The sequence below is a fragment of the Mesoplodon mirus genome (genome assembly GCF_964341445.2).
Source record: "Mesoplodon mirus genome assembly, chromosome: 15".
Taxonomy (NCBI): Eukaryota; Metazoa; Chordata; class Mammalia; order Artiodactyla; family Ziphiidae; genus Mesoplodon; species Mesoplodon mirus.
In genome coordinates, this window is record NC_138991.1 from 49,312,383 (window position 1) to 49,333,299 (window position 20,917).

Genomic DNA, 20,917 nt, shown 5'->3' on the forward strand with positions numbered 1-20,917 from the left:
TGGTGCCTCTTAAAGTAACAGAGACAGCTGTGAATCAGGAAGCATGCTGAAGCTTTTTCTATATTATACACATAATCAATGGGAAATTCCATTTAATGCAAGCCTGGCTATAAAAATCCAGTGAAGCTTAGCTATTCAAGTAGGGTTTCCACTTAAATTTGGGATTTCCATTTAAATAACATCAGCAGCAGTATTAGTGTTGACAACTTATATTGTAGAACCTACATGTATTCAGACGTGCAGAAATGGTGATAGACAACAGTAAATAAGAGATACGTATATAATAAGCATAAAAGGTAAAATTTACTTTTACAATTGAATTTTCCCTACAAAGAACCTAGATTTCTTTTTCCTTTTTTTTTTAAGTTTCAGGAGGCACTTACCCTTAGGAAAAATCATCTAACAAGCCAGAGTTCTTTTCTGTATCCTTCTTTCTTTCCTCCCTGACTCTCTTGCTTAAGCGCTGTATTAGTCTGCTAGGGCTGCCGTTACAAAATACCACAGACTGAGTGGCTTAAACAACAGAAATTTATTTTCTTATAGCTCTGGAGGCTGGAAGTCCAAAGATCAAGGTGATAGAAGGTTTGGTTTCTCCTGAGGCTTTCCTCCTTGGCTTTCAGATGGCTGCCTTCTTGCTGTGTCTTCACATAGCCTATTCTGTGTGTGTGCACATCTCCAGTGTCTCTACCCCTTCAAAGGACAACAGTCATATGGAATTAGGGCCTCACCTTTATGACCTCATTTAACCTTAATCAGCTCTTTAATAAAGGTCATATCTTCAAATACAGTCACATTAGGGATTACGGTTTCAACATAAGAATTTTGGAGGGACAAAATTCAGTCCATACAGGTACCATACATTCTGTTTCTTTCTTCTCTCTACCTGCCATCCTCTCTCTGTTCCCAGGCAGGAGTACTATAGACCCATTTCTATTACTTGTAAACGTGTAAATATCTGTTGAAGGGTTAGACACATTTAAGTTGGGCATAACGCCACGGGCCAATGGAGGAACTTTAGTCTCCACCAACAGGTAAAGTCATAGAGCTAAGGACAGAACTGGAGTTAGAATCCCTAGCTATGAGGATCAGAAATTAAGCAGCAGCTAATGTGATGAGAGATTATAATTTTCAGTCCAGAGTTAGGAAAGTGAAGAAAGTTTTTTCCCCTTCTCTGTCATCCATTTAATCCTTTCTATATTCAAAAATATCAAAAAGATAATTGAAGAGAAATGTCATTTTCTTATTCCCAGGTCTCCTTGAGTTTCTCATTAGTGGTTTATGTGGACAGGTATAGAGTATTTCTCAGAGTAGAATTTGGGCCTCTTAGATGGACACCTCCAAAATCCTAGAAACCCAGTAGTCTGGTACTGGGTAGAGAGTGGGTAATGCCTGAAATGTTTCCAGTGGGCCACAGCATCACCCCACTGCTGCAGACTCACCCAGTTGACCCAACACTCCATCAGAGGCTGGTGTCGACCAACTGCCCAGGCTGTTGTAGCACCTGCTTCCTTCTGTTTATGGCATTAAGGACTTTCTTCCTGGGACCCAGCTGCATCTGTATGCTCTGAAGGTCCTCATCAGAGCAAAGCAGCAGAGCTTCCAGATCAATCTGCTCTCTCATGAAAATAGGAAGGAATTCTTCCAGGTAGTGGGACTGCAAGAACACTTCCAGGGGAGTAGCATCAACCACATCTTCCTCCCATTCCACTTCCTCCTCATCCCAAGGCAGATCATCTTCATGGTGGTTTTCCGCTCCCTCTTCATCAGCCTCAGGTCCTCCTTGTCTCTGAAGCAATTCACTGGGCATTTTAAACCCTAACTCCCTCTTGCTGTCTGAGATGTTTTCAGGGCTCAATATTCTGTTCCTTCTAAAAACAACATTTCCGAGACCTGGACGGTTGAGAATGGATTCGTGTTGCGCACAGCTGTCCGCCTTTACTGAGAACTGGAGCTTCTCTTTGAAGTCCCCTGAGAAGGGGTCCTCCTCCTCCTCTCTGAACACTTCCATCACATTCTTCTGCCCACTTGTTCTCTCCTTCCCTAACGGCTCTGCTGTATCTTTGTTCTTCTTGAACCTTATTTTAAAGGTGTCTTTAATGCCCTTAGACAGTGACCCAAATGTGTTGGAAGCAGAAACATTTGAAAGGGATGACCTGGAGAAAGTGCCCTTGGAAGAAGAAAGAGTCCCAGATTCCTCCTTGTTGTAGGTGCGGGCCATCTTATTTTGGTGCTTCTCCTGGAGCCTCTCACACTCTTTGATCTGCCTCCTGGCATTCTTCTGAGCCTGCTCCTTCAGCCTAGTGACCTTCTTGGGGTTCATGATGTTCTGGGCAGTGGCAGCCTTATCCAAGAGACCAACACATTCATTCTGCTCTCTGCTGGCAGCAGCATCCAGTGGAGACCGTAAATCATTGTCCAGGGCAAAGATGTTGGCATCAAAGTTGATCAGAAATGAGACACAGTGGGCATGACCATTGGAGGCTGCATAATGTAAAGGAGTATTTCCCCAGATGTCACATCTATCAGGATCCCCTCTAGAAGAGAAAATATAAAAAATACATGCTAATTTTTTTCTCTGAACATGAGGTCTAAAAAATAAAAACTAAAAGAACAAAATGCATGTTAATCCTGCCTTGACACTGTTACAAGATAACTTCTGAAGGTCCACATATGTCACATCCAGACATCACATGGCCAGAAACAGAAAGAGCCCATATCTACCCTGTATCTCCTCGTTAGAAGCAAGAAAAACTTTCTAAGAAACTCCCAACATGAGCAACTTTCTTGTCTCATTGGCCAGAATTGGGCCACGTGCCTAAGGGAAAGGAAATAGAGCTACCTTGTTTATCTTAAATCAATTAGCTTTTTCTCCTGTATAGGATTACCCTGTGGTGTGCTGGTAAATGTTAACAACCAGCTCACCCAGGAAAAAAATCAAGCTCTGATTTATATAGCATGCGCCAATTTCTGTGGTGTAAACACACCACCATAGCACATTTCAAGCTCCTAATGTGACATTACTGGACACAGAATTTGGAAGAGGTGCACAGTCAATTGAGTATAAATTATTCCCACCACATAGATATTTAATAGATGTGCGTAATCTTAAGAGCAAAGATAACAGTAAAATGTGGTAAAATAATTAGAAAGTAGTAAGTTTTGAGTATTACCTTTTTAATATAGTTTATTAAATTTTAAGTTTATATAATTTTATTTTTAATAATGGATTGTTTATCTGATTCAAACTTCCTAAAATTTAGCAGTCATCTCTCCTGAGCTGGTAAGAGCTGGTTCTGAAACTATACCTTGTACCTTAAAGGATCTTGGTCCCTAAGGTAGAAACAAGATAGAAACAAAAATCATAACATGGAGAACATCAAGCTTGTTTCGCAGAGTATCAGGGAAACCACAGATATGCAAACAACTTGCTGACAGCCCCTCCAGTTGAGCATGAGCATCACACAGGCGCATTGAGGGACTAGAATGACTGATAGCACACTTTGAATGTCGCAGGCTGAAAATCCACTGCATGTTACGTACTGGACTCCTCCACCTCTGAAATTGTACATGCAACCCATGAAGAGGCATGAAGGACTGTCTGGCCTGTGCAGGGAACCCTTGAACTCCCGAAACTTACGTTGAAACTTACACTTACTTTCCATCAATCATTTCTGAGCACCCTTCCCCTCTTGTTCCCTACTTCCAAGATATATACTCCATTCAAATGCCAGTCGAGGAGCCAGATCTAAAGCAGTGCCTCTTGTCTCCTTGTTTTCCACCCCACAATAAAGCCTTTTCTCTCTGCAGAAGACCATTGCCTTGGTCTTTCCATTGCACAGTGGGCAACGAGCCCACGTGCTCGGTTCCAGTTCCAATACACAACTGCTACCCTCCTCTGAGTCATAGGTAGGGAAATGAAAACTGAACAAAACTGGTTCCCCATCAGCAAGAAAGAAGAGAAGAATGGATACTGGGCAGAAAGCAAACAGTGTCTAATACAACTAATATTTGTACAAAGAGTCTATTGATTCCTCAGTTTATTTCCACATAATTATGAGTAGTTCTGCAATGGTTTAAGGTAGAATTGGGGGCATTATTAGATAGCATTATGGCCAGGGACCCCATGCCTGACATAGAATCAGGTACATGGTAGATAAAAAAGATTTGAGGAATGAATATCTACTGGAATCCTGCCCCAGGCTCTAACCCCCATCCCTTGCCCTTCTCCTGTGAGGCCTTGAGTTACAAACAGGCACAAATGAAAAGTAAAGTAATAACTTATTGTTAACTATGGCTCTGACCCCAAGCCACTGTTGAGAACTCTGATAATACAGGTACTAAAGGGCATCTTCCTTCGCCCTAGTCTAGATTCCAAAATCAGGATCTCAGTAAACTTTGGCCAGGCTGGCCCCATGGGATGGCAGGAGAGAGAGCCTGAGAAGGCCTCTTAACATTCCTGGTAAGTAGCAGGTGGAAACAGGAGAGAAGGTCCATGCCCTTGCAACTGGCATGTTTATGCACTGTGGCCCTTCCATTCCTTGCCACTTAAAGTTTGGTCCCTGGACCAGCAGCAGCAGCAGCAGTAACATCACCTGCAAGTTGTTAGAACTGCAGAATCTTGGACCGCATCCCACACTTCCTGAATCAGAAACTGAAGTTTAACAAGATCCCCAGGTTAGGCTCACTGCAGGTTGAGAGCTATACTAGTTAAGGTGACCCAACCAGTGTCCTATAATTTGGTGAATCAGATTTGTAATTCCTCCATGGGAATCCTTGGCTTCTTCATGCTTTTTGGTTACAAAGCACTTACACATTCTCTGCCCGCCCCCCACCAACAAGCACAATCTTTCTCTTAGAGAAGGAAGAAAAGAATAATTATCAGAGGGGTAAAATAAGACTCCAAGCGCGTAATTGATTTTCCCACCAGTACACAGGCAATACACTTTGGATCAGGCCTGCCTCCAAGTCTACTGGTCTCCAACACAATATGGTCTTATGTTAGCTCACCTCCGCTTTTCCCTTTTACCAGCTGTGAGGCCTCAAGTTCAACTTTTCTAGGACTCAGTGTCCTCATCTATAAATTTAGGATGATGTTACCTACTCATAGAACTATTACGTGAATCAGTCAACATACATATAGCATTAGAAACGTGCTTGGTACATAATGAATACTCAATAAACTTTACCTGTTACCATTTCCCTTTGTGTCTAAACTCAAAATCCTTAATTTCATATATTTATTTTTTTCTCACACCCATCTAGTAAATTCCTGCAGCACTGCGATGACTCTTGTGGCTTTTTAACATTTATAGTCTTAATTTGTCAAATATGCCCTGCCCCCCAACTAGATAATATGTCTCAGAGGGCAAAACCTGTGTCTTTTGTCCTTTATATCATCCATATCTCATAGCAGATGTCTCAAACTCAACCTAAAGAAGCCAAGAATGTAATGTAAGTAACTTAATGGGGCCAGGTTTGTTCTTTCAACAAAGTCATAATTAAGTGCAAGTTCCATCTAAAAGAATAGACATTGATCAGCTGTGGCTGATTGCTACCTTGAATAAAAGCAGACACAATATTGCCAGAGTTTCCATTTTCCAAACAAAGCCAGAAATCCAGAATTTCATGTGAAGCTTTTTGATTTTTAAATGTTGGCTCAAATTTAAGAGAAAAATACAGTGAAGTCCAAATAAAACATATTTGTGGGCTAGATCCAGCCATAAGCTGGCAGTTGGCAACTTCCTTCTGAGCAGAGAGAACAGTGTAAGCAGATGCACATATAGGTGATGTTACATATTTGTGGCACCAGGAGTATACTTCAGTGTGACCAGAGATAAGGGAAGGGAAATAAGTTCAAAGAGGAAGGAAAGAAAATAAAATTGAATCTAAGGAAAGCAAATATATTAAATAACACAGTTCTGTTGCACAGTCTTTTTCCTGATTTACTTGTCTTGGATCAAAGGAAACCTCTTTCAACCTTAAAATAGTTGTATATCTTAGGGGAGCACAGTACCTCACCCCCAAAGATGGAGTTTCACTTCTTATTTATTTTAACCAAACACCACACTCAAAAGACATAAAAGAGGGATTGTAAAACATCTAAGACATTACTGTAAACATAAACATATGGATTAAATTTGCCTGAAATTCGATTGGGTAAGTTAAAAGAGAAATTACTGAGAGGAATGAACTGTGGTAAGGATGTTAGAGGTATTAAAATGTTTGGGTTAAATCTACATGCTTCAGGTCATAAAATAGTGGCATTTTCCCATCCTGAGGGATCTTAAATGATCCTTCAAGATAGGAAGAACATGAAGAAAATCTGAGGTGACCCCAAAGACTGTTCTTAAGAAACACAAAATTCCAAATTTAAAGATGAGACTGTCAGTAAGCTGATTCATGAGTTTCCCTGGTACATTTAAGCTATTTCCACTTGAAATAAATTCCATTTACAGACAACTTTCCAAACTGATGTACAACTTAAATCAAAATGTTTACTATTGACAAGTTGGGGGTCCTTCTAAAATCAGTCTTTGTCTTTCAATCCCTGATATCCTTCACATTTCTTGATAGAACCATTACACATACCTGTCCAGATAATCACAAACTCATTTGATGATCTGAGTCCAATACTGATGTTATTCAATATATTGTTTCTTTCAGCTAAATTCATAAAATTTTGATTTGACTTTTTTCCTATCCTTTTTTTCCCAAAAGATAAACTCAGTGAAAAGATTTTAAGTAATCATATTTTGCCCTCGCTTTTTTGTAATTAGTACATTTGGGCAATAATTTTTAGAGCTGGATTGCTATTATTGTCACAAAATAGGCAATTTGCTTATATTAAATTACTCTGAGAATCTGTTCCATTTCAGTTTCTCCTTTTGAAGTTGATTTGATTTTTTTGGAGTTGTTCTCAGAAAAAAAATCACTCTTTCAAGAAATGTTTTTCTACATAGGAAGGAATATTTAGACTCACTAGTAATCAAATAAATGCAAGTGAAAACAATGCACCACCATCTATTTGCCTATCAGATAGGCAACAAATAAAAAGAATAATACTACTCAGTTTTGGCAGGAGTGAGAGGAAATGAACAATGCTGGAGGAAGCATAAAGTGATTCAAATTTCCTGGCACAATATATGCCAAAAGCCTGTAAAACATAGCACCCATTTGAATCAATAATTCTGCCTTAAGGAATTTATCCTGAGGAAATATCAGACCCTTGTGCAAAGAAGAATGATCCAGGATGTTCATTCCAAATTATACAAAAACTGGATTCAAAGTAAATGTCATGAACAAGCAATTGATTAAATAAATTGTGATGAAACCATAAAACAGAATACCATGTAGCCATTAAAAATAATGGCGTGCATCTCTACTTTTAAGTGCAAATGGTCCATGAGGTATTATTAAATAATTAGAAGAAGATTCCAGAACAGTTTGTATAGTGTGATTGCCTTTTTAAGGGCTGAACATATGTACATTTAAGTGCATGTTCTCAAAGGGAAATGTCTGAAGGGATATACACCCAAATGTTAATGACTGAGAGAATTCATGTGAGTTTTACTTTATTAAGTATATTTTCCAATATGACATGAAATGTTACAAAAAGTTTGTATTCCTTTGAGAATCAGAAAGGAAGAAAACATTCCACTTTAGAAAATGAAAAAAAAAAAACTAAAAAAGAAAAATTCATGCACATTTTAAAGGCAAAATGAAATTTTGTGTTATTGAGGCCATCTTCCCAGTGTAGGATAATACATGTAATTGTTGCTTTCCATCTTTAAAATTAAAAAAGAAAGAAAAATAGGTTTTAACAAAGCCAGAGTTTGGATATTAATGGTTGCCACATGATCCATGGTTCAATCAGGTAGCGGCAGGAAAACACTAAAATCATCAGACTGCGATAGACCTCAATAATTGATTCAATTTTTGATTGGTTTCTCTTTTTAGCCCCCTTAAATTTAATGGGCAATTTGTTTTCACACAAGCGCCTAAAGATTGGCTATGGTGAAAATGGGAGGTGACCTATGAAAACCCTTACAAGACATTTTTATAAGACTACACCAGGCCAACTTAACAGATCTTAAATACTTCTGGAGAGAAGGAAACAAAATCTGGGATGTACTAGAATTGATCCAGAAGATAAGAGTTGAGAAGGAAGGACTAGAAAAATCAAGGTTAGAATGTTGATGCCCATAATCAGTTTTTAATAAATATAAATCAATAGACTGGATTTTGACATTACATTGAGAGAAATTACCATGCCAAATAAATAGGTAAAGGGTGGACTATATAACAAAATGTTTAGGGACAAACGACTAACCACTTGGAGAAAGCATAGTCAGATCATAACCCCAAATCTTAAATCAAAGAAGTGATATATGAATTATTTAAAATAAAAACTAAAACTAAAAAAAGTACTAAAGAAAATATCTGTCAATATTTAGACAGGACCTCAAAGTTGGAATTATATAGTAAATTGACAGACTTACGTATATAAAATATATACTTAAATATATTTATATTTTCATTTATAGTAAATATCACTGTCAAAAATATGAATTATGCATTGTGAAAATATTTGGAAATATAATGACAAAAGACTGATATTCTAACTTTAAAATCATTTTTTAATAAATCAGTGAGAAATGTTAAAGACCCCAATATATAAGTGGGACAGGGTTATAAATACATAGCTCACAAAAGTGGAACTATTATGGCCACTAAATATAAAAAAATGTTCAACCTCACCAGTAACCAAAGAAAAGAACATTAAGGGCACATTGATATATCATTCTGGACCTATAATAACGACAAAAATGGGTGCTCACTTTCTGAAGGGCAATTTGTCAGTAGACACCAAAAAAGTCTTTAAATTGTGTACATGCCAATTGATCCAGAAATTTCACTTTGTAGAATTTTTTTTCTGCCTTTTTTTTAGCCAACACTTTGTAGAATTTGTTCTCAAGAAAATGTGAGCAAAGATTTACGTACAAGGATAATCATCACAGTACTGTTTAAACTATGAGAAACAAGTTATTTGTCTGAAAGAGAGACTGACTTAGAAATGTATTTATATATTTATTAACTAGAATACTAAGAAGTCCCTGAAAACTAAATTGTAAAAGCATATACACTGACATGGAAAAAAATGTTCATGATGTATTGAGGAGTAAAAAAAAAAACTGCATACCACAAAAAAAATGTCTACTTAGTATACTATTTCATGTGTGTGCACAAATATACATGCATATTTATTTATACATAATATATATACATATATGCATATATTTATATACACTATATATATACTTATACACACTATATATATGGCATTACAGGACATTTTATTCTTTATAATTTGTGTGCATATATATGGTTTAATTTTCTGGGCTTAGCTTATGTTACTTTTGTGATAAATGAAGACCAGTAGAACAATTTGTATAAGAAAATGTTTCAGGCATACAAAGGGGAGAGAGAGAGAGAGAGAAAGAGAATGTCTAGGCATTCTCATTTAAATTGGACCTCAAAAGTGCAAGGGCTTTCACTGGTTGTGAAGTAACTGACATCTGCACTTGCAGAGGTGGTATACTTTGAGTAGGTGGAGAAAGTTTGGGAGAAGAGGAGAGATGATGCAGTGTTACATCTGGAGAAGGCTGACTAAAGGGGTTGGGGTACAGGGCAGTGTCTGGGAAACGGAAGTTAAACAAAAGGAATGGAGTACATCAACTCTACTTACTTCCTCATTCAGTTTTCAACTCAGGAACTCTCTCCAGCTTTGGTTCCTATAACTTCCTAAAGTGCCCCTCACTTCAATAAAGGGTGCCAACATCCACAAGCTGTCAAAGCCAGGATCTGGGGCCTTGATCCTCCTCTTCCTTCCACCCCCCAGCATCCAGTCAATCATAACCAATTCTACATCACACTTGCCAGTCAAATCCATCCACATCTCTCTATTCCCACTGCCACTATCCTAGTCCAGTTTATTCCTCATCTCAACTGTTAAACCAGCCCCAGAACATTTTCTCTGACCACTGTACAACTGCCTGAGCAAATTTTGTAAACAAAAACCTACATGTATAAATATGTATAAATAAATATGTGTTGGATCGAAATAAATTCACTTGTCTCCTTTACTCACATTTTCTTTTTTTCTTTGTTTAGCCTTTTTGGGTTATAGTTGTCAACACTGCCTAGCCCCTCCAGTAACAAGCAGAAGACAAGAGCTAGCTAATTTCTGCTTCAGAATTTGCAGCGAGAGTATGTGTACGTGTATGTATCTAACAGCCAGAGAGGTAATGAAGTTAAGACAGGCTGAAGGTCCCTTTTATAGCCTATAAAGCCAGAAATTTCACCTAAGAATCATGAGCTTGCACTAGGATTGAATTTTTTTTTAAAAGGCTGTGAGATTTTAATGGCATAGATGAAAAAATAAAAACACATAATTTGTTCCAGTCAAGGTTGACATCTTAAAACCAAGTAGATCAGTGATCTCTTTTTAAAAAGTCAAGAATTTGCACGTCATGGAAAAGATTTTTAAAGACACAGAATTAAAATATCTTCCCCCAAGGCAAATAATAGTGCCTTAGAGTTCAGGATCTGTGTGTGTGTGGCTCATAAAGGATCAGCCAACACATGGTGCCAGTTCTCAGAGTGAAAAGAGAGCATCTCTGGAGAATTTTCTCCTTTTCTCTAAAAAGACAATTTTTTACACAGACTAGAAAGAAAGCAAAGTATTTTCACTTTTTCCCTGCCTCTTGCTGCTGTCTGCAAAATCCTACCATAAACAGTTTCCAATCAAAACCATCAGGTTGATATTACCCTCTGCTGCAGATTATTTCTAGGGCTTCCAAGTTCCCATGGTAGGCTGCCAGGAGTGTGGGAGTCATGCCATCTTCATCAGAAAGATTCAAATCTCTCTTGGTAGCCTCTTTCAGAAGTTCCAGGTAGCTATCACTAGCAGCTTGGTGGTAGCGAGTGGACATTTTTTCTGCTCACCAAAGCTTTGCTAAATATCACTCTCCAGGCAGAGCAGGATGTCAGTGAAGCAGACTTCCTACAAAGCTTGTTAATCAGTGACAAGGAAGAGTGTCAGCCCAGGGCAAAGCTCATTCCAACCTTCCTCCATGGAAGGCAGCCAGAAAGGTTCACAGCACTGAACTTAGACCTTTTCTTTCTGGAATGGCCATGACATTGAATACCGAGGACTGCTGTGTTCATCTTGAATGTTTTGAGGCGCTGTTTTTTTTCTGTCCTTTAACAAGTCCTGAATGTAATATTGGTCATCTAGGCACAGAATGTAGAAAATAATTTCAAAACAACTCAGAACTAGTCTAGTTCTCTGGAGAGGTCTATTTTTTAAAGTGCTGTATTGAGGTATAATTCACAAATTATGAAATTCACCCATTTTAAGTGTACAATTCAATGATCATTACTAAATTTAGAGTTCTGTAAGTATCACCATGAAACCAAGCAGGACACTGTGGGGCCTTCCCAGGGACAGACCCCCTCCTCACCTAGTCCCCCACCTCTTGTTTATAGAAAAGCTGTAGCCTCCTAGGCCTTCCCCGAGTTCTAAAGAGCAAATTTAATCAGAGAAGGGAGAAAAGACAGAAACAAAGGAAAAACCATCAAGCAAAACAAAATAATAACAGTTTAGCCATAAAACAAAGTCAAGGACCTTTAGTTCCTTCTCGAGGACTATAGATAATATCCTGAACCATATCCTTGAGTTGTCTGGCAGATACTAAAACCCTCACCAGGTGAAAAAAGTTAACTGCATGCTGACCACCAGCACATAGACCCCAGAAGAGTTAGAATCAGAAGGTTGATGATTGAGATTCCCCAAATATCACCCTGTTTCCTCACCATCAACCAATAAGAGAATTGTGGATGAGCTGATCGTACACCCTGAGACCCTCTCCCTTACACTGTGTTTAAAAACCTTTCCCTGAAAGCCATTGGTGAGTCTGGGTCTTTTGAGCACAAGCTGCCCACTCTTATTGCTTGGCACCCTGCAATAAATGCTGTATTTTCAGTAGATTGGCTTTGCTGCACTGAGGGTGAGCAGACCCAACTTCTGTTTGGTAACAACCATAATCCAATTTTATAACATATCCATAACCCCCCAAATATCCCTCATGCTAATTTGTAGTCAATCCTCATTCCTACTCCCGGCCCCAGGAAACCACTAATCTGCTTTCTGTCTCTACAGATTTGCTGTTTGTAGGCATTTCATATAAATGGAATCATATAATGTATAGTCTTCTGTGTCTAGCTTTTTTTCAGCTTAAAATAATTTTTTAAGGTTCATCCATTTTATAGCATGTAACAATATTTCCTTCCTTTTCATTTCTGAATAGTTTCTACTATACTAATATACCACATTGGCTTTATTCATTCAACAGTTTATGGACATTTGAATTGTTTCCACATTTTGTTTTTATGAATAATGCTGCTATGAACATACAAGTCTTTGTGTGGACATATATTTTCATGTCTCTTGGGTATATACCGAGGAATGGAATTGCTGAATTACATGACAATTTGTATTTAACTTTTTAAGAAATTGCCAAACTATTTTCCAAAGTGACTGTACGATTTTCATTCCCATCAGCAATGTATGAGGCTTCAAATTTCTCCATATCCTTGCAGCATTTGTTATCTGTCTTTTCATTTTCAGCCATCCTAGTGGGTGTGATATGGTATGATTGTGGTTTAAATTTTCATTTCCTTAATGAATAACAATGTTGAGCATGTTTTTTATGTGCTTATTAACCATTCTTACATCTTTTAAAAAAATTCTTTACTCATTTTTTCATTAGGTTGTCTTATTATTATTGAGTTATAGGAGTTCTTTATATATTCTAGATACAAATTCTTTATCAGATATATTTTGAACTTAATGAAAATGAAAGCAAACATTGAAAAATTTATAGGATGCAGTTAAAACAAAACTTAGGTGGGAAATTTGCAGTTTTTAATGCCTGTGTTAGAAAAGAAGATCTCAAATCCTTAACTTAAACTTCCACCTTACTGAAAGAAGGAAAAGCATAGAAAAATTAGTGTAAATAAAGAGCACAATATAAGACCAAAAACATGGTCCAAATTTATCTGCAATCAAAATAAATGTAAAGAGACCAAATTCACCAGTTAGAAGACTGAGGTATGTTTTATTTACAACAGACATCTAAAATATAAAATTGCAAAAAAAAATTGAAAGTAAAAAATGGAAAAGTTATATCAAGCAAATACTAACAACAAATTGGTATAGCTATATTTATATCAGACAAAAAATAGTTTAAGCCAAAAATATTACCAGGGATAAAGAGAGATAATACATAATGATAAAAGGAACAATTCATCAAGAAAATATGATACTCCTAAACTTGTATGTACCTAATAGCATAACCTCAAAATAGAGAAAACAAACAGTAGTAGAATTTAATGAGAAAGAACAAATCTGCAATCATAATGGGAGATTTTAACATAACTCCTTAATGTTATATATCAGTCAGACTAAAGATTAGGAAAGGTATAAAAAAATTGAACACAATTAAAAAACTTTATCTAACAATCCTATATAGAACACTGCACTCAATAGAAAATGCATGTTCTTTTCAAGCACACAAGAATATTTATAAAAATTGCCCACCTAATAGAACCAGTGCAGGCCTCAACAAACATCAAATAATAGGCTTCATGTAGATCATGTTCTCTGAAGACACTGCAATAAAATTAGAAACCATCATCCTTATACAACTGATTAACTGTTTACATGTTCTCTTGTGATAAAACTTTTACATCATTTTCATCATCAAATACTTACCATTTTGCATTGTAACTTTTCTTCTCTTTAATACGTCATAAATATTTCCCATATTGTTACAAAATATTTAATATGTTTGGATAATAGTCCATGTAATTGATGTGAGGAAGGTATATATTTGAAGTCTGTGACCGTTTATTCCTCTTATCTCTTTTTGTCCAAGTCTTTAGTCCAAGATAAATTATCTGCCCACTCTGAAATAGTACAAAGCTTTCATCTGCAAATTCCTCACAATAATTAGCTCTAAAGGTCATTGTGTGTTCCTTTTTTTGGTTTCTATGAGAACAACAGTGGAAGCTGTAGAAGCAAAACCTGGAAGGCAGCATTATTTGTTTGTTTTTTAAAAAAGGAATTTTTTTAGCCTAGAGAAAGTGAAATATCCAAACATGATTGTGGACACTTTGAGAACAATGTAACACTGTTGCTCTATCATTTTTGCATGAGCCACTTTAGACACAATTGCATTCACTAATGTACTCTAAATAGAAAATCTTATGTAACCTGAGAAAGGGCTTCTCAAAGATGGATTAATAGAAGAGAACACTCTGTTCTATTATACAGTATTCTATTCTATTCTACAGTAATAGAATGCTAAGTGCCAATCAAACAAGGAGTCTGCTGCCAGATAAAGATGATGATGGTGATATTAATGATAATGATACCAATGATGAGAAGAGCAGAATGATAAGAATTAGGGTAGAAGCAAAGGAAAAGGAGGACAAAGCAATTATAGAGGAGGGGAATAAGAATTGGAAATGCAAGACAAAGAGGAGAAGGAAGAGTTTCTCAACTCCAGTAGTACTTACGACTTGGACTTAAACTCTCCTATGAAATGTTAAAAAACTGAGCTTTCTTTTTTTTTTTTTTATGGTGAAGATACTGGCACCCTCTGGCATTTCCTTGGGAAAACTTTTCCTTGAGAGAAGAATGGATGGGGAGGGAGAGGGAAAGCAGAAACAAACCTTTATGAATGTGAAGATCCTCCTTACCTCATCCCTTCAAGATGAGGTTGAGAAAGAGGGCTGAACTTGGAGCTGGAAGGCCTAGAGTCCATATGGTCTGGGACAAGTTATACTATCTATTTGAGTCTCTATTTCTTTGTGGATAAAACTGGAGGAAATTGCTCATGATCCTATCATCATCACCTAAGCTTACAGGAATAGGGTGAAATGAGATTAAAAAAATTCCTTACAGACTATAAAGCATGGTATTACAAACTGGAAGTAGTGTGGCTGTGGCTTAGGGGACAGGGAGAGAGTGCTATAGCTCAATAATTGGTCTACTTCCTTATTCCCCAAAGCCCAAAGAAAGCAAAATTGGTAGAAGATGGTAAGGGCAGAGATTAATGAAAATAACTAACACAGATTTACGTATAATGTAGACGCGAATTCCTTATGAGGGGTTGGATAATTGTGGGGCAATTGTGACTTTTGACTGTTTTTTTCTTACGGAAATAAGTATTTGAGTCTGTTCCAACAGTATGCTGCTGGACTCTTGGAAGGTCAGAGAAGAACTGCCATACACATAGAGACTTTGAGGATTAGATTTAAGTGGTGATGACCCTCCCTTGTATTGTTCTATTAGCTAGCAAGTTAAGGCCCTCATCAACCATCCTATTGGAACCAACCCCGCTGCCCTCAACTCACTACACTCCTGCAATATTAGTATAACTTTAGAGAAACATCCTGCAAGTGTCTTCTGTGTTGTTCTGGTTGCTACTTAGGTTCAGAGGGGTAGACTCTATTTCCTCCTTTGTTTTTCTAAAACTCTAGAAACTCAGCCTATTACCAGGATCCCCAAGAATGTAACTCTGAGACCCCTTCTGCCTAGACACCACTTCTTTTTGCCAAAGACTCATAGGAAAACGGGGTTAATGAGCTTCCAGGGACAGCATTTGGAGAGATTCTCTCACCAGTGGGTCTTCTCTTTCCCACAGAGCAATGCCATTTTCAACTCTTCATTGTTGTGTTTATAATCTGTGACCTATCCTGCTTTAATAGCAGCTACCTGATAGCTAAGTGGTCTGAACAGGAGTCCCATATACCATGAATGCAATCCTGGCCAAGTAGCCCTTGGAGGGAGGATTTATCCAGGGCTTTGACCTATCTATAAAACAGAATCCTGTATGTTCCCTTGCTTCGGGAGAGGAAAAGAAGGGACAAAGACTAGTGGTGGTTGATAATTCCAGTCTACCCCACGAAAAACCAGTGCCAGCAAAGTGGAAAACAAACTTCTCCCTTGTTCTGAAAAACCATTCACTGCTATTTGGGAAAGAAATTCAACAGCCTGTGCAACCTATATTTTTATTAATGGGATTGCTGCCTGCACCGCAAGAGATCTGGCTTTCAAAAGCAGACATTATTTGTTCTTCAAAGCTACTCACATCTAATTACAGAGAAAATTCACTTGTATGGTAGGGAAGCACATTTTTATGTAATAAGGAAAAAGAAAATATCCAAGCAGAACATTTGCTTTTAACAAGATTACTTCATCTAATGAGTATCTTATTATGAATTCTATTGAAAATAAAAACAATAGCAGAAAGTAAATGAAAATAAAGGGGATTACAAAAGCCTTGTTGTTACCCAGAAAACTTAGAGGAATCAGGCAAGAGCAGAACCAAGCATCGTTAACACACTACTGCATGTGCTGAATGGGTTTATGAGAAATATATCTGTTGAGGTAAAAACATTTTCATATGGATTATTAAGAAATGTCACTTACATGTGTATTTTTTCCTCTTTATCACTGTAATAAAACTGTTCAACCTATTTAATGTGGACTTTTTCTATTCAAAAGAGATTTCAACAATCCTGCTTGTCATTTAAACTCATATATAACTCTTAAAATACAGAAACTTTCTTTCCCACACTGAAGATCATTGGTGTTGTTTTCCTTAGAAACATTGTTTAAACACAAACATGAAGCAATAAAAAGAACCATTGTCTTCCCTTTTGTTTTTTCTTCTCCAAATGAAAACATTTATGAAAATATTTAGGTGGATAAGTTGAGTATTGAAATTGTAATGTCCCTGAGGTATTGATTGGGCTTAATTTATTCACATAAGTTTCAAGACACTCAAAGTCCTATTTTTTTCTGCCAGAAAAATAGAGCTGTTATTATACCATCTGGTTTGCATGAGGAATCTCTTGGCATCTCTTAACTGCACATTTTATAAATGCTAAACCCCAGATGGCAGTACATTTTAACAGTGGAGAGTTTCATAAAGGTTTCCAAAAACAAATTCTTTAAAATGTGAATATTAGATAGTCTAAGCAGGGGCTATGAATTTAAATTCCACGCTTGAATTAACTGACTTTGTTAGCTGGACAAATTTCCTTTCATCTTATGTCTTTTCCCCTTCCTAATTAATTATGGTTTTATGAATTGAAGACCTCAATCAACATAATCATATGGCCTAAATCCTCACACAAAGTTTAAGCCCTATAAAAACTTCAGGAACAATGATCACTGGGAAAACTACATCAGCGGCCATTTTGTTTCAAGATGGCAGAATTTACCACAAGGGAGGTGTGGTATAGCACCGTTAAGCAGATTATCAAATACCATCAAAACCATTCAACTTTCTCAAAGCTGATAGTTGGACTGAGAAGACAGGAAAATGTGAATGTCAAGCATTGCACTGAAATAAAGCCAGAGTACAGTATGGTCAAGAACATAGATTCTTAAGTTAGAAACTAGACCCTGCATTTTCTTAAACATTCTTCTCTTTCCTCTGCATTTTTCTTTTTGATAATAAGAACAACAACTTGGTCCTGGGTTTTTTATCATCCTATACATTACAACACAGTAAAAGAGGATATAGTCACACAGAGCTGTATTTCAATCTGGGAGTTCATATTGATTTTCTAAGGCTGCCATAAATAGTACCTCAAAGTGGGTGGCTTAAACATCAGATTTTTTTGCTTATAGTTCTGCAAGCTAGAAGTCTGAGATCCAAGTTTTGGCAGAATTGGTTTCTTCTGAGGGTGATGAGGGAAAGATTTGTTCCAGGCCTCTGTCCTTGACTTGTAAAAGGCCATCTTCCCCGTGTGTCTTCACATTGTCTTCCCTCTGTATATGTCTATGCCCAAATTCCTTCTTCTTATAAGGACACCAGCCATATTGCATTAGGGCCTACCCTAATGACCTCATTTTAAGTTAATCACCTCTGTAAAGACCCTAGCTCAAAACAGAATCACATTCTGAGGTACCTTGGTTTTTGGGGGGGAGGCTTCAACATTAATTTTGAGGGGTATTGCAACTCCCACTTTCTTGTCATTTCCATTTGCATGAAATATCTTTTTCCATCCCCTTACTTTCAATTGATGTGTGTCCTTTGCCCTAAAGTGGGTGTCTTGTAACAGCATATTATAAGCTCTTGTTTTTTATCCAATATGCCACTCTGTCTTTTGATTGGAGCACTTAGTCCATTAACAGTTAAGGTAATCATTGATAGATATATATTTATTGCCATTTTAAATGTTGTTTTCCTACTGATTTTATATTTCTTCTTTATCCCTTTCCTTTTCTTTTCTTTTTTTTTTTTTTTTTTTTTTTGCGGTACGCGGGCCTCTCACTGCTGTGGCCTCTCCCGTTGCGGAGCACAGGCTCCAGACGCACAGGCTCAGCGGCCATGACTCACGAGCCCAGACGCTCCGCGGCATGTGGGATCTTCCGGGACCGGGGCACGAACCCGTGTCCCCTGCATCGGCACGCGGACTCTCAACCACTGCGCCACCAGGAAAGCCCTGATGATTTTTTGTATTATGCTTATGTTCTCTTCTTTTTGGTTTTTGTGAATCTACTGTATGTTTTTGATTTGTGGTTACCCTGTTATTCAAGTATATTAACGCTCTATGCTTCCCGTACCTGGATATCTGTTTCCTTTGTTAGGTTTGGGAAGTTATCAGTCATAATTTCTTCAAATACATTTTCAATCCCTTTTCTCTTTCTTCTCCTTCTGGGATCCCTATTATGTATAGATTGGCACACTTTATGTTATTCCATAGGTCTCCTATATTGCTTTCATTTTGTTCTTCATTTGGCTTTCTATCTGCTGTTCTGACTGGGTGATTTCCATTATTCTATCTTTCAGATCATTTATCCATTCTTCTGCATTTTTCATTCTGCTATTCATTGTCTTTAGCTCAGCTTTCATATCGGCAAATGAGTTCTCTAATTTTTCTTGGTTTCTTTTTATAGTTTCTAGTTCCTTTTTATAGTAATCAGCATTTCTATCAACAGTCATTTGCAATTCCTTCAGTATTTTCATTATCTCTTTTTTCAAAGTCAGTGTCTATTAGACTGAAGAGGTCTATTACATTGTTCTTTCAGGGAAATTCTCTTGATCTTTTCATTAGGAGTGGCTCCTCTGCTTCTTCATTTGACTTATGTCTCTTTCTCTATGAGTTTAGGAGAAACAATTATATACTGTGGTCTTGGAGGGCTATTTTTATGTGGGAGTGTCCTTGTGTAGCTTGCGTGGATTTAATATTTTTTGGTGCGAGGGCTGTTTTTAGTGTGGCTGGCTGCCACCTCTTTCCTCAGTGTATGCTGGCCATTATCCCCTTGATAGGAGGTGTGACTAGTGTTGCGGTGACCAGAGCCTGCACTGGACATTGAGCAGGGCCTCCTCTTTGCTATGTGGTTGTCATGGGCCGGGTCTGTTCCCTAGCTGTTGGAATAGAAGCCCCCAGATCCATTTCTGAGCTGTGTTTCTGAGCTGTCGTGTGAGGCAGGTGGGACTGGAGCTCTCCCATTGGGAGAGGAGCCACTGAGTATTCCTCCACCACAGATGTTCACCGGTGAATGTGCTCTATTGTGTCACCTGTCACCCGTTGTGCAGGCTCACAGAGTACACTGTTGTTGGCATTGCCTTGGCCATGTCTTAACCTTGGGAATGCCAGCAATTGGCCCTGGTATCTATCAGGTATTGTTTTTACAAGGCAACCAGTGCAGATCCACTGAAGTCAGGCCCGAGGACTGCAGTAGGCACGCCCCTGGACCCGCTATGAGTGCTACGGAGCCAGCTCATACCCTGGCCCAGCCCAGGCCCCATGTGCAGGTGCCCACAAAGCCCGCAGCTGCTAAGCCAGAACCATCCCAGCCACAGGAGCACCCGTTGTCCACTCAGATGTCCTGCAGGCACTGAATTTACAAAGCCGGCAGTGGAGGTGTAAATCCGTGGCTTGTGCAGCCAGGGGGAAAGATTTCAGCCTTGCCGCCTAAGCTGCCCAGGCCCTGGGACTCAGCTGTGGTTTCAGCCCTGTCTCTGCATGTGGGCAACCTGATGGCATCTGCTCCCAGAGCCTACCGAGGCAGCGGCTGGGGCACGGGAGGCCACCGAGGTGGCAGCTGGGGCACAGAAGCCTGCTGAGCTGGCAGCTGGGATGCCCTCTCCCTGAGCCCCTGTAGGCAGGGAGTGGCGCATGGAGAAAAAAGCTACCAAGGCAGCACCACCCCTCCCTTTGTGGGCCACTTAACAATGGCGCTTCACTTCCGTGGTGGCCCGGGTTTCTTTCACAAACAATCCCCGTTGAGGCTGTAGCGTGCTCCAGCTCCTTCAGGCTGTCTCCATGCAGCCAACAGCACTCCTCTCCCGGGGTCTGTCCTCTAAACCCCGAGTTTTGGCTCCCAGCCCCACCCATAACAGCGGACTCATGTCTCAGGCTACGATGAGCAGGGTGGTGGCACAAATGTCTGTGTAAATCTCTCTCTGTTCTGCCTGCCACCAACCAGTTGTGGTGCTCTCCTCTGAGCCTCTGAAGCTCACTTTCTGTCACAGCTGGTCTCCCTGCCAGTGAGGCAGCTTCCCACGGTGTGTGGGAACGTTTCCTCTTTTTCAGCTCCCTCCCAAGGCTGCAGGTCCCATCCCACTTCCTCTTTTTTTTCCCCTCTCATCCTACCTGGTTACATGGAGATCTTTCTTGTCTTTTCAGGTATTTGAGGTCTTCTGCTAGTGTTCAGCAGGTGTTCTGTGAGAACTGTTCCATTTGTAGATGTATTTGTGGGAGGAGGTGAGATCCAAATCCTTCTACTCCGCCATCCTGATGTAAATGGATTAAATGCTCCAACCAAAAA

General features: G+C 38.6%; 1 protein-coding gene across 2 annotated transcripts; it reads right to left on the reverse strand.

Moving 5' to 3' along the window:
• ANKS4B (ankyrin repeat and sterile alpha motif domain containing 4B) lies at positions 1 to 20,917 on the reverse strand (the record flags this gene model as incomplete). Of its 2 annotated transcripts, XM_082645630.1 has the most annotated exons (3): positions 1 to 2,534; positions 13,661 to 13,732; positions 20,743 to 20,917. In XM_082645630.1, 2 exons carry the CDS (start codon positions 13,690 to 13,692, stop codon positions 1,460 to 1,462), a joined length of 1,107 nt encoding a protein of 368 aa, XP_082501756.1. In that variant the 3' UTR covers positions 1 to 1,459. The 2 variants fall into 2 exon arrangements, with proteins under 2 accessions (XP_082501756.1, XP_082501755.1); XM_082645629.1 differs by lacking the exons at positions 13,661 to 13,732; positions 20,743 to 20,917 and adding an exon at positions 10,828 to 10,991.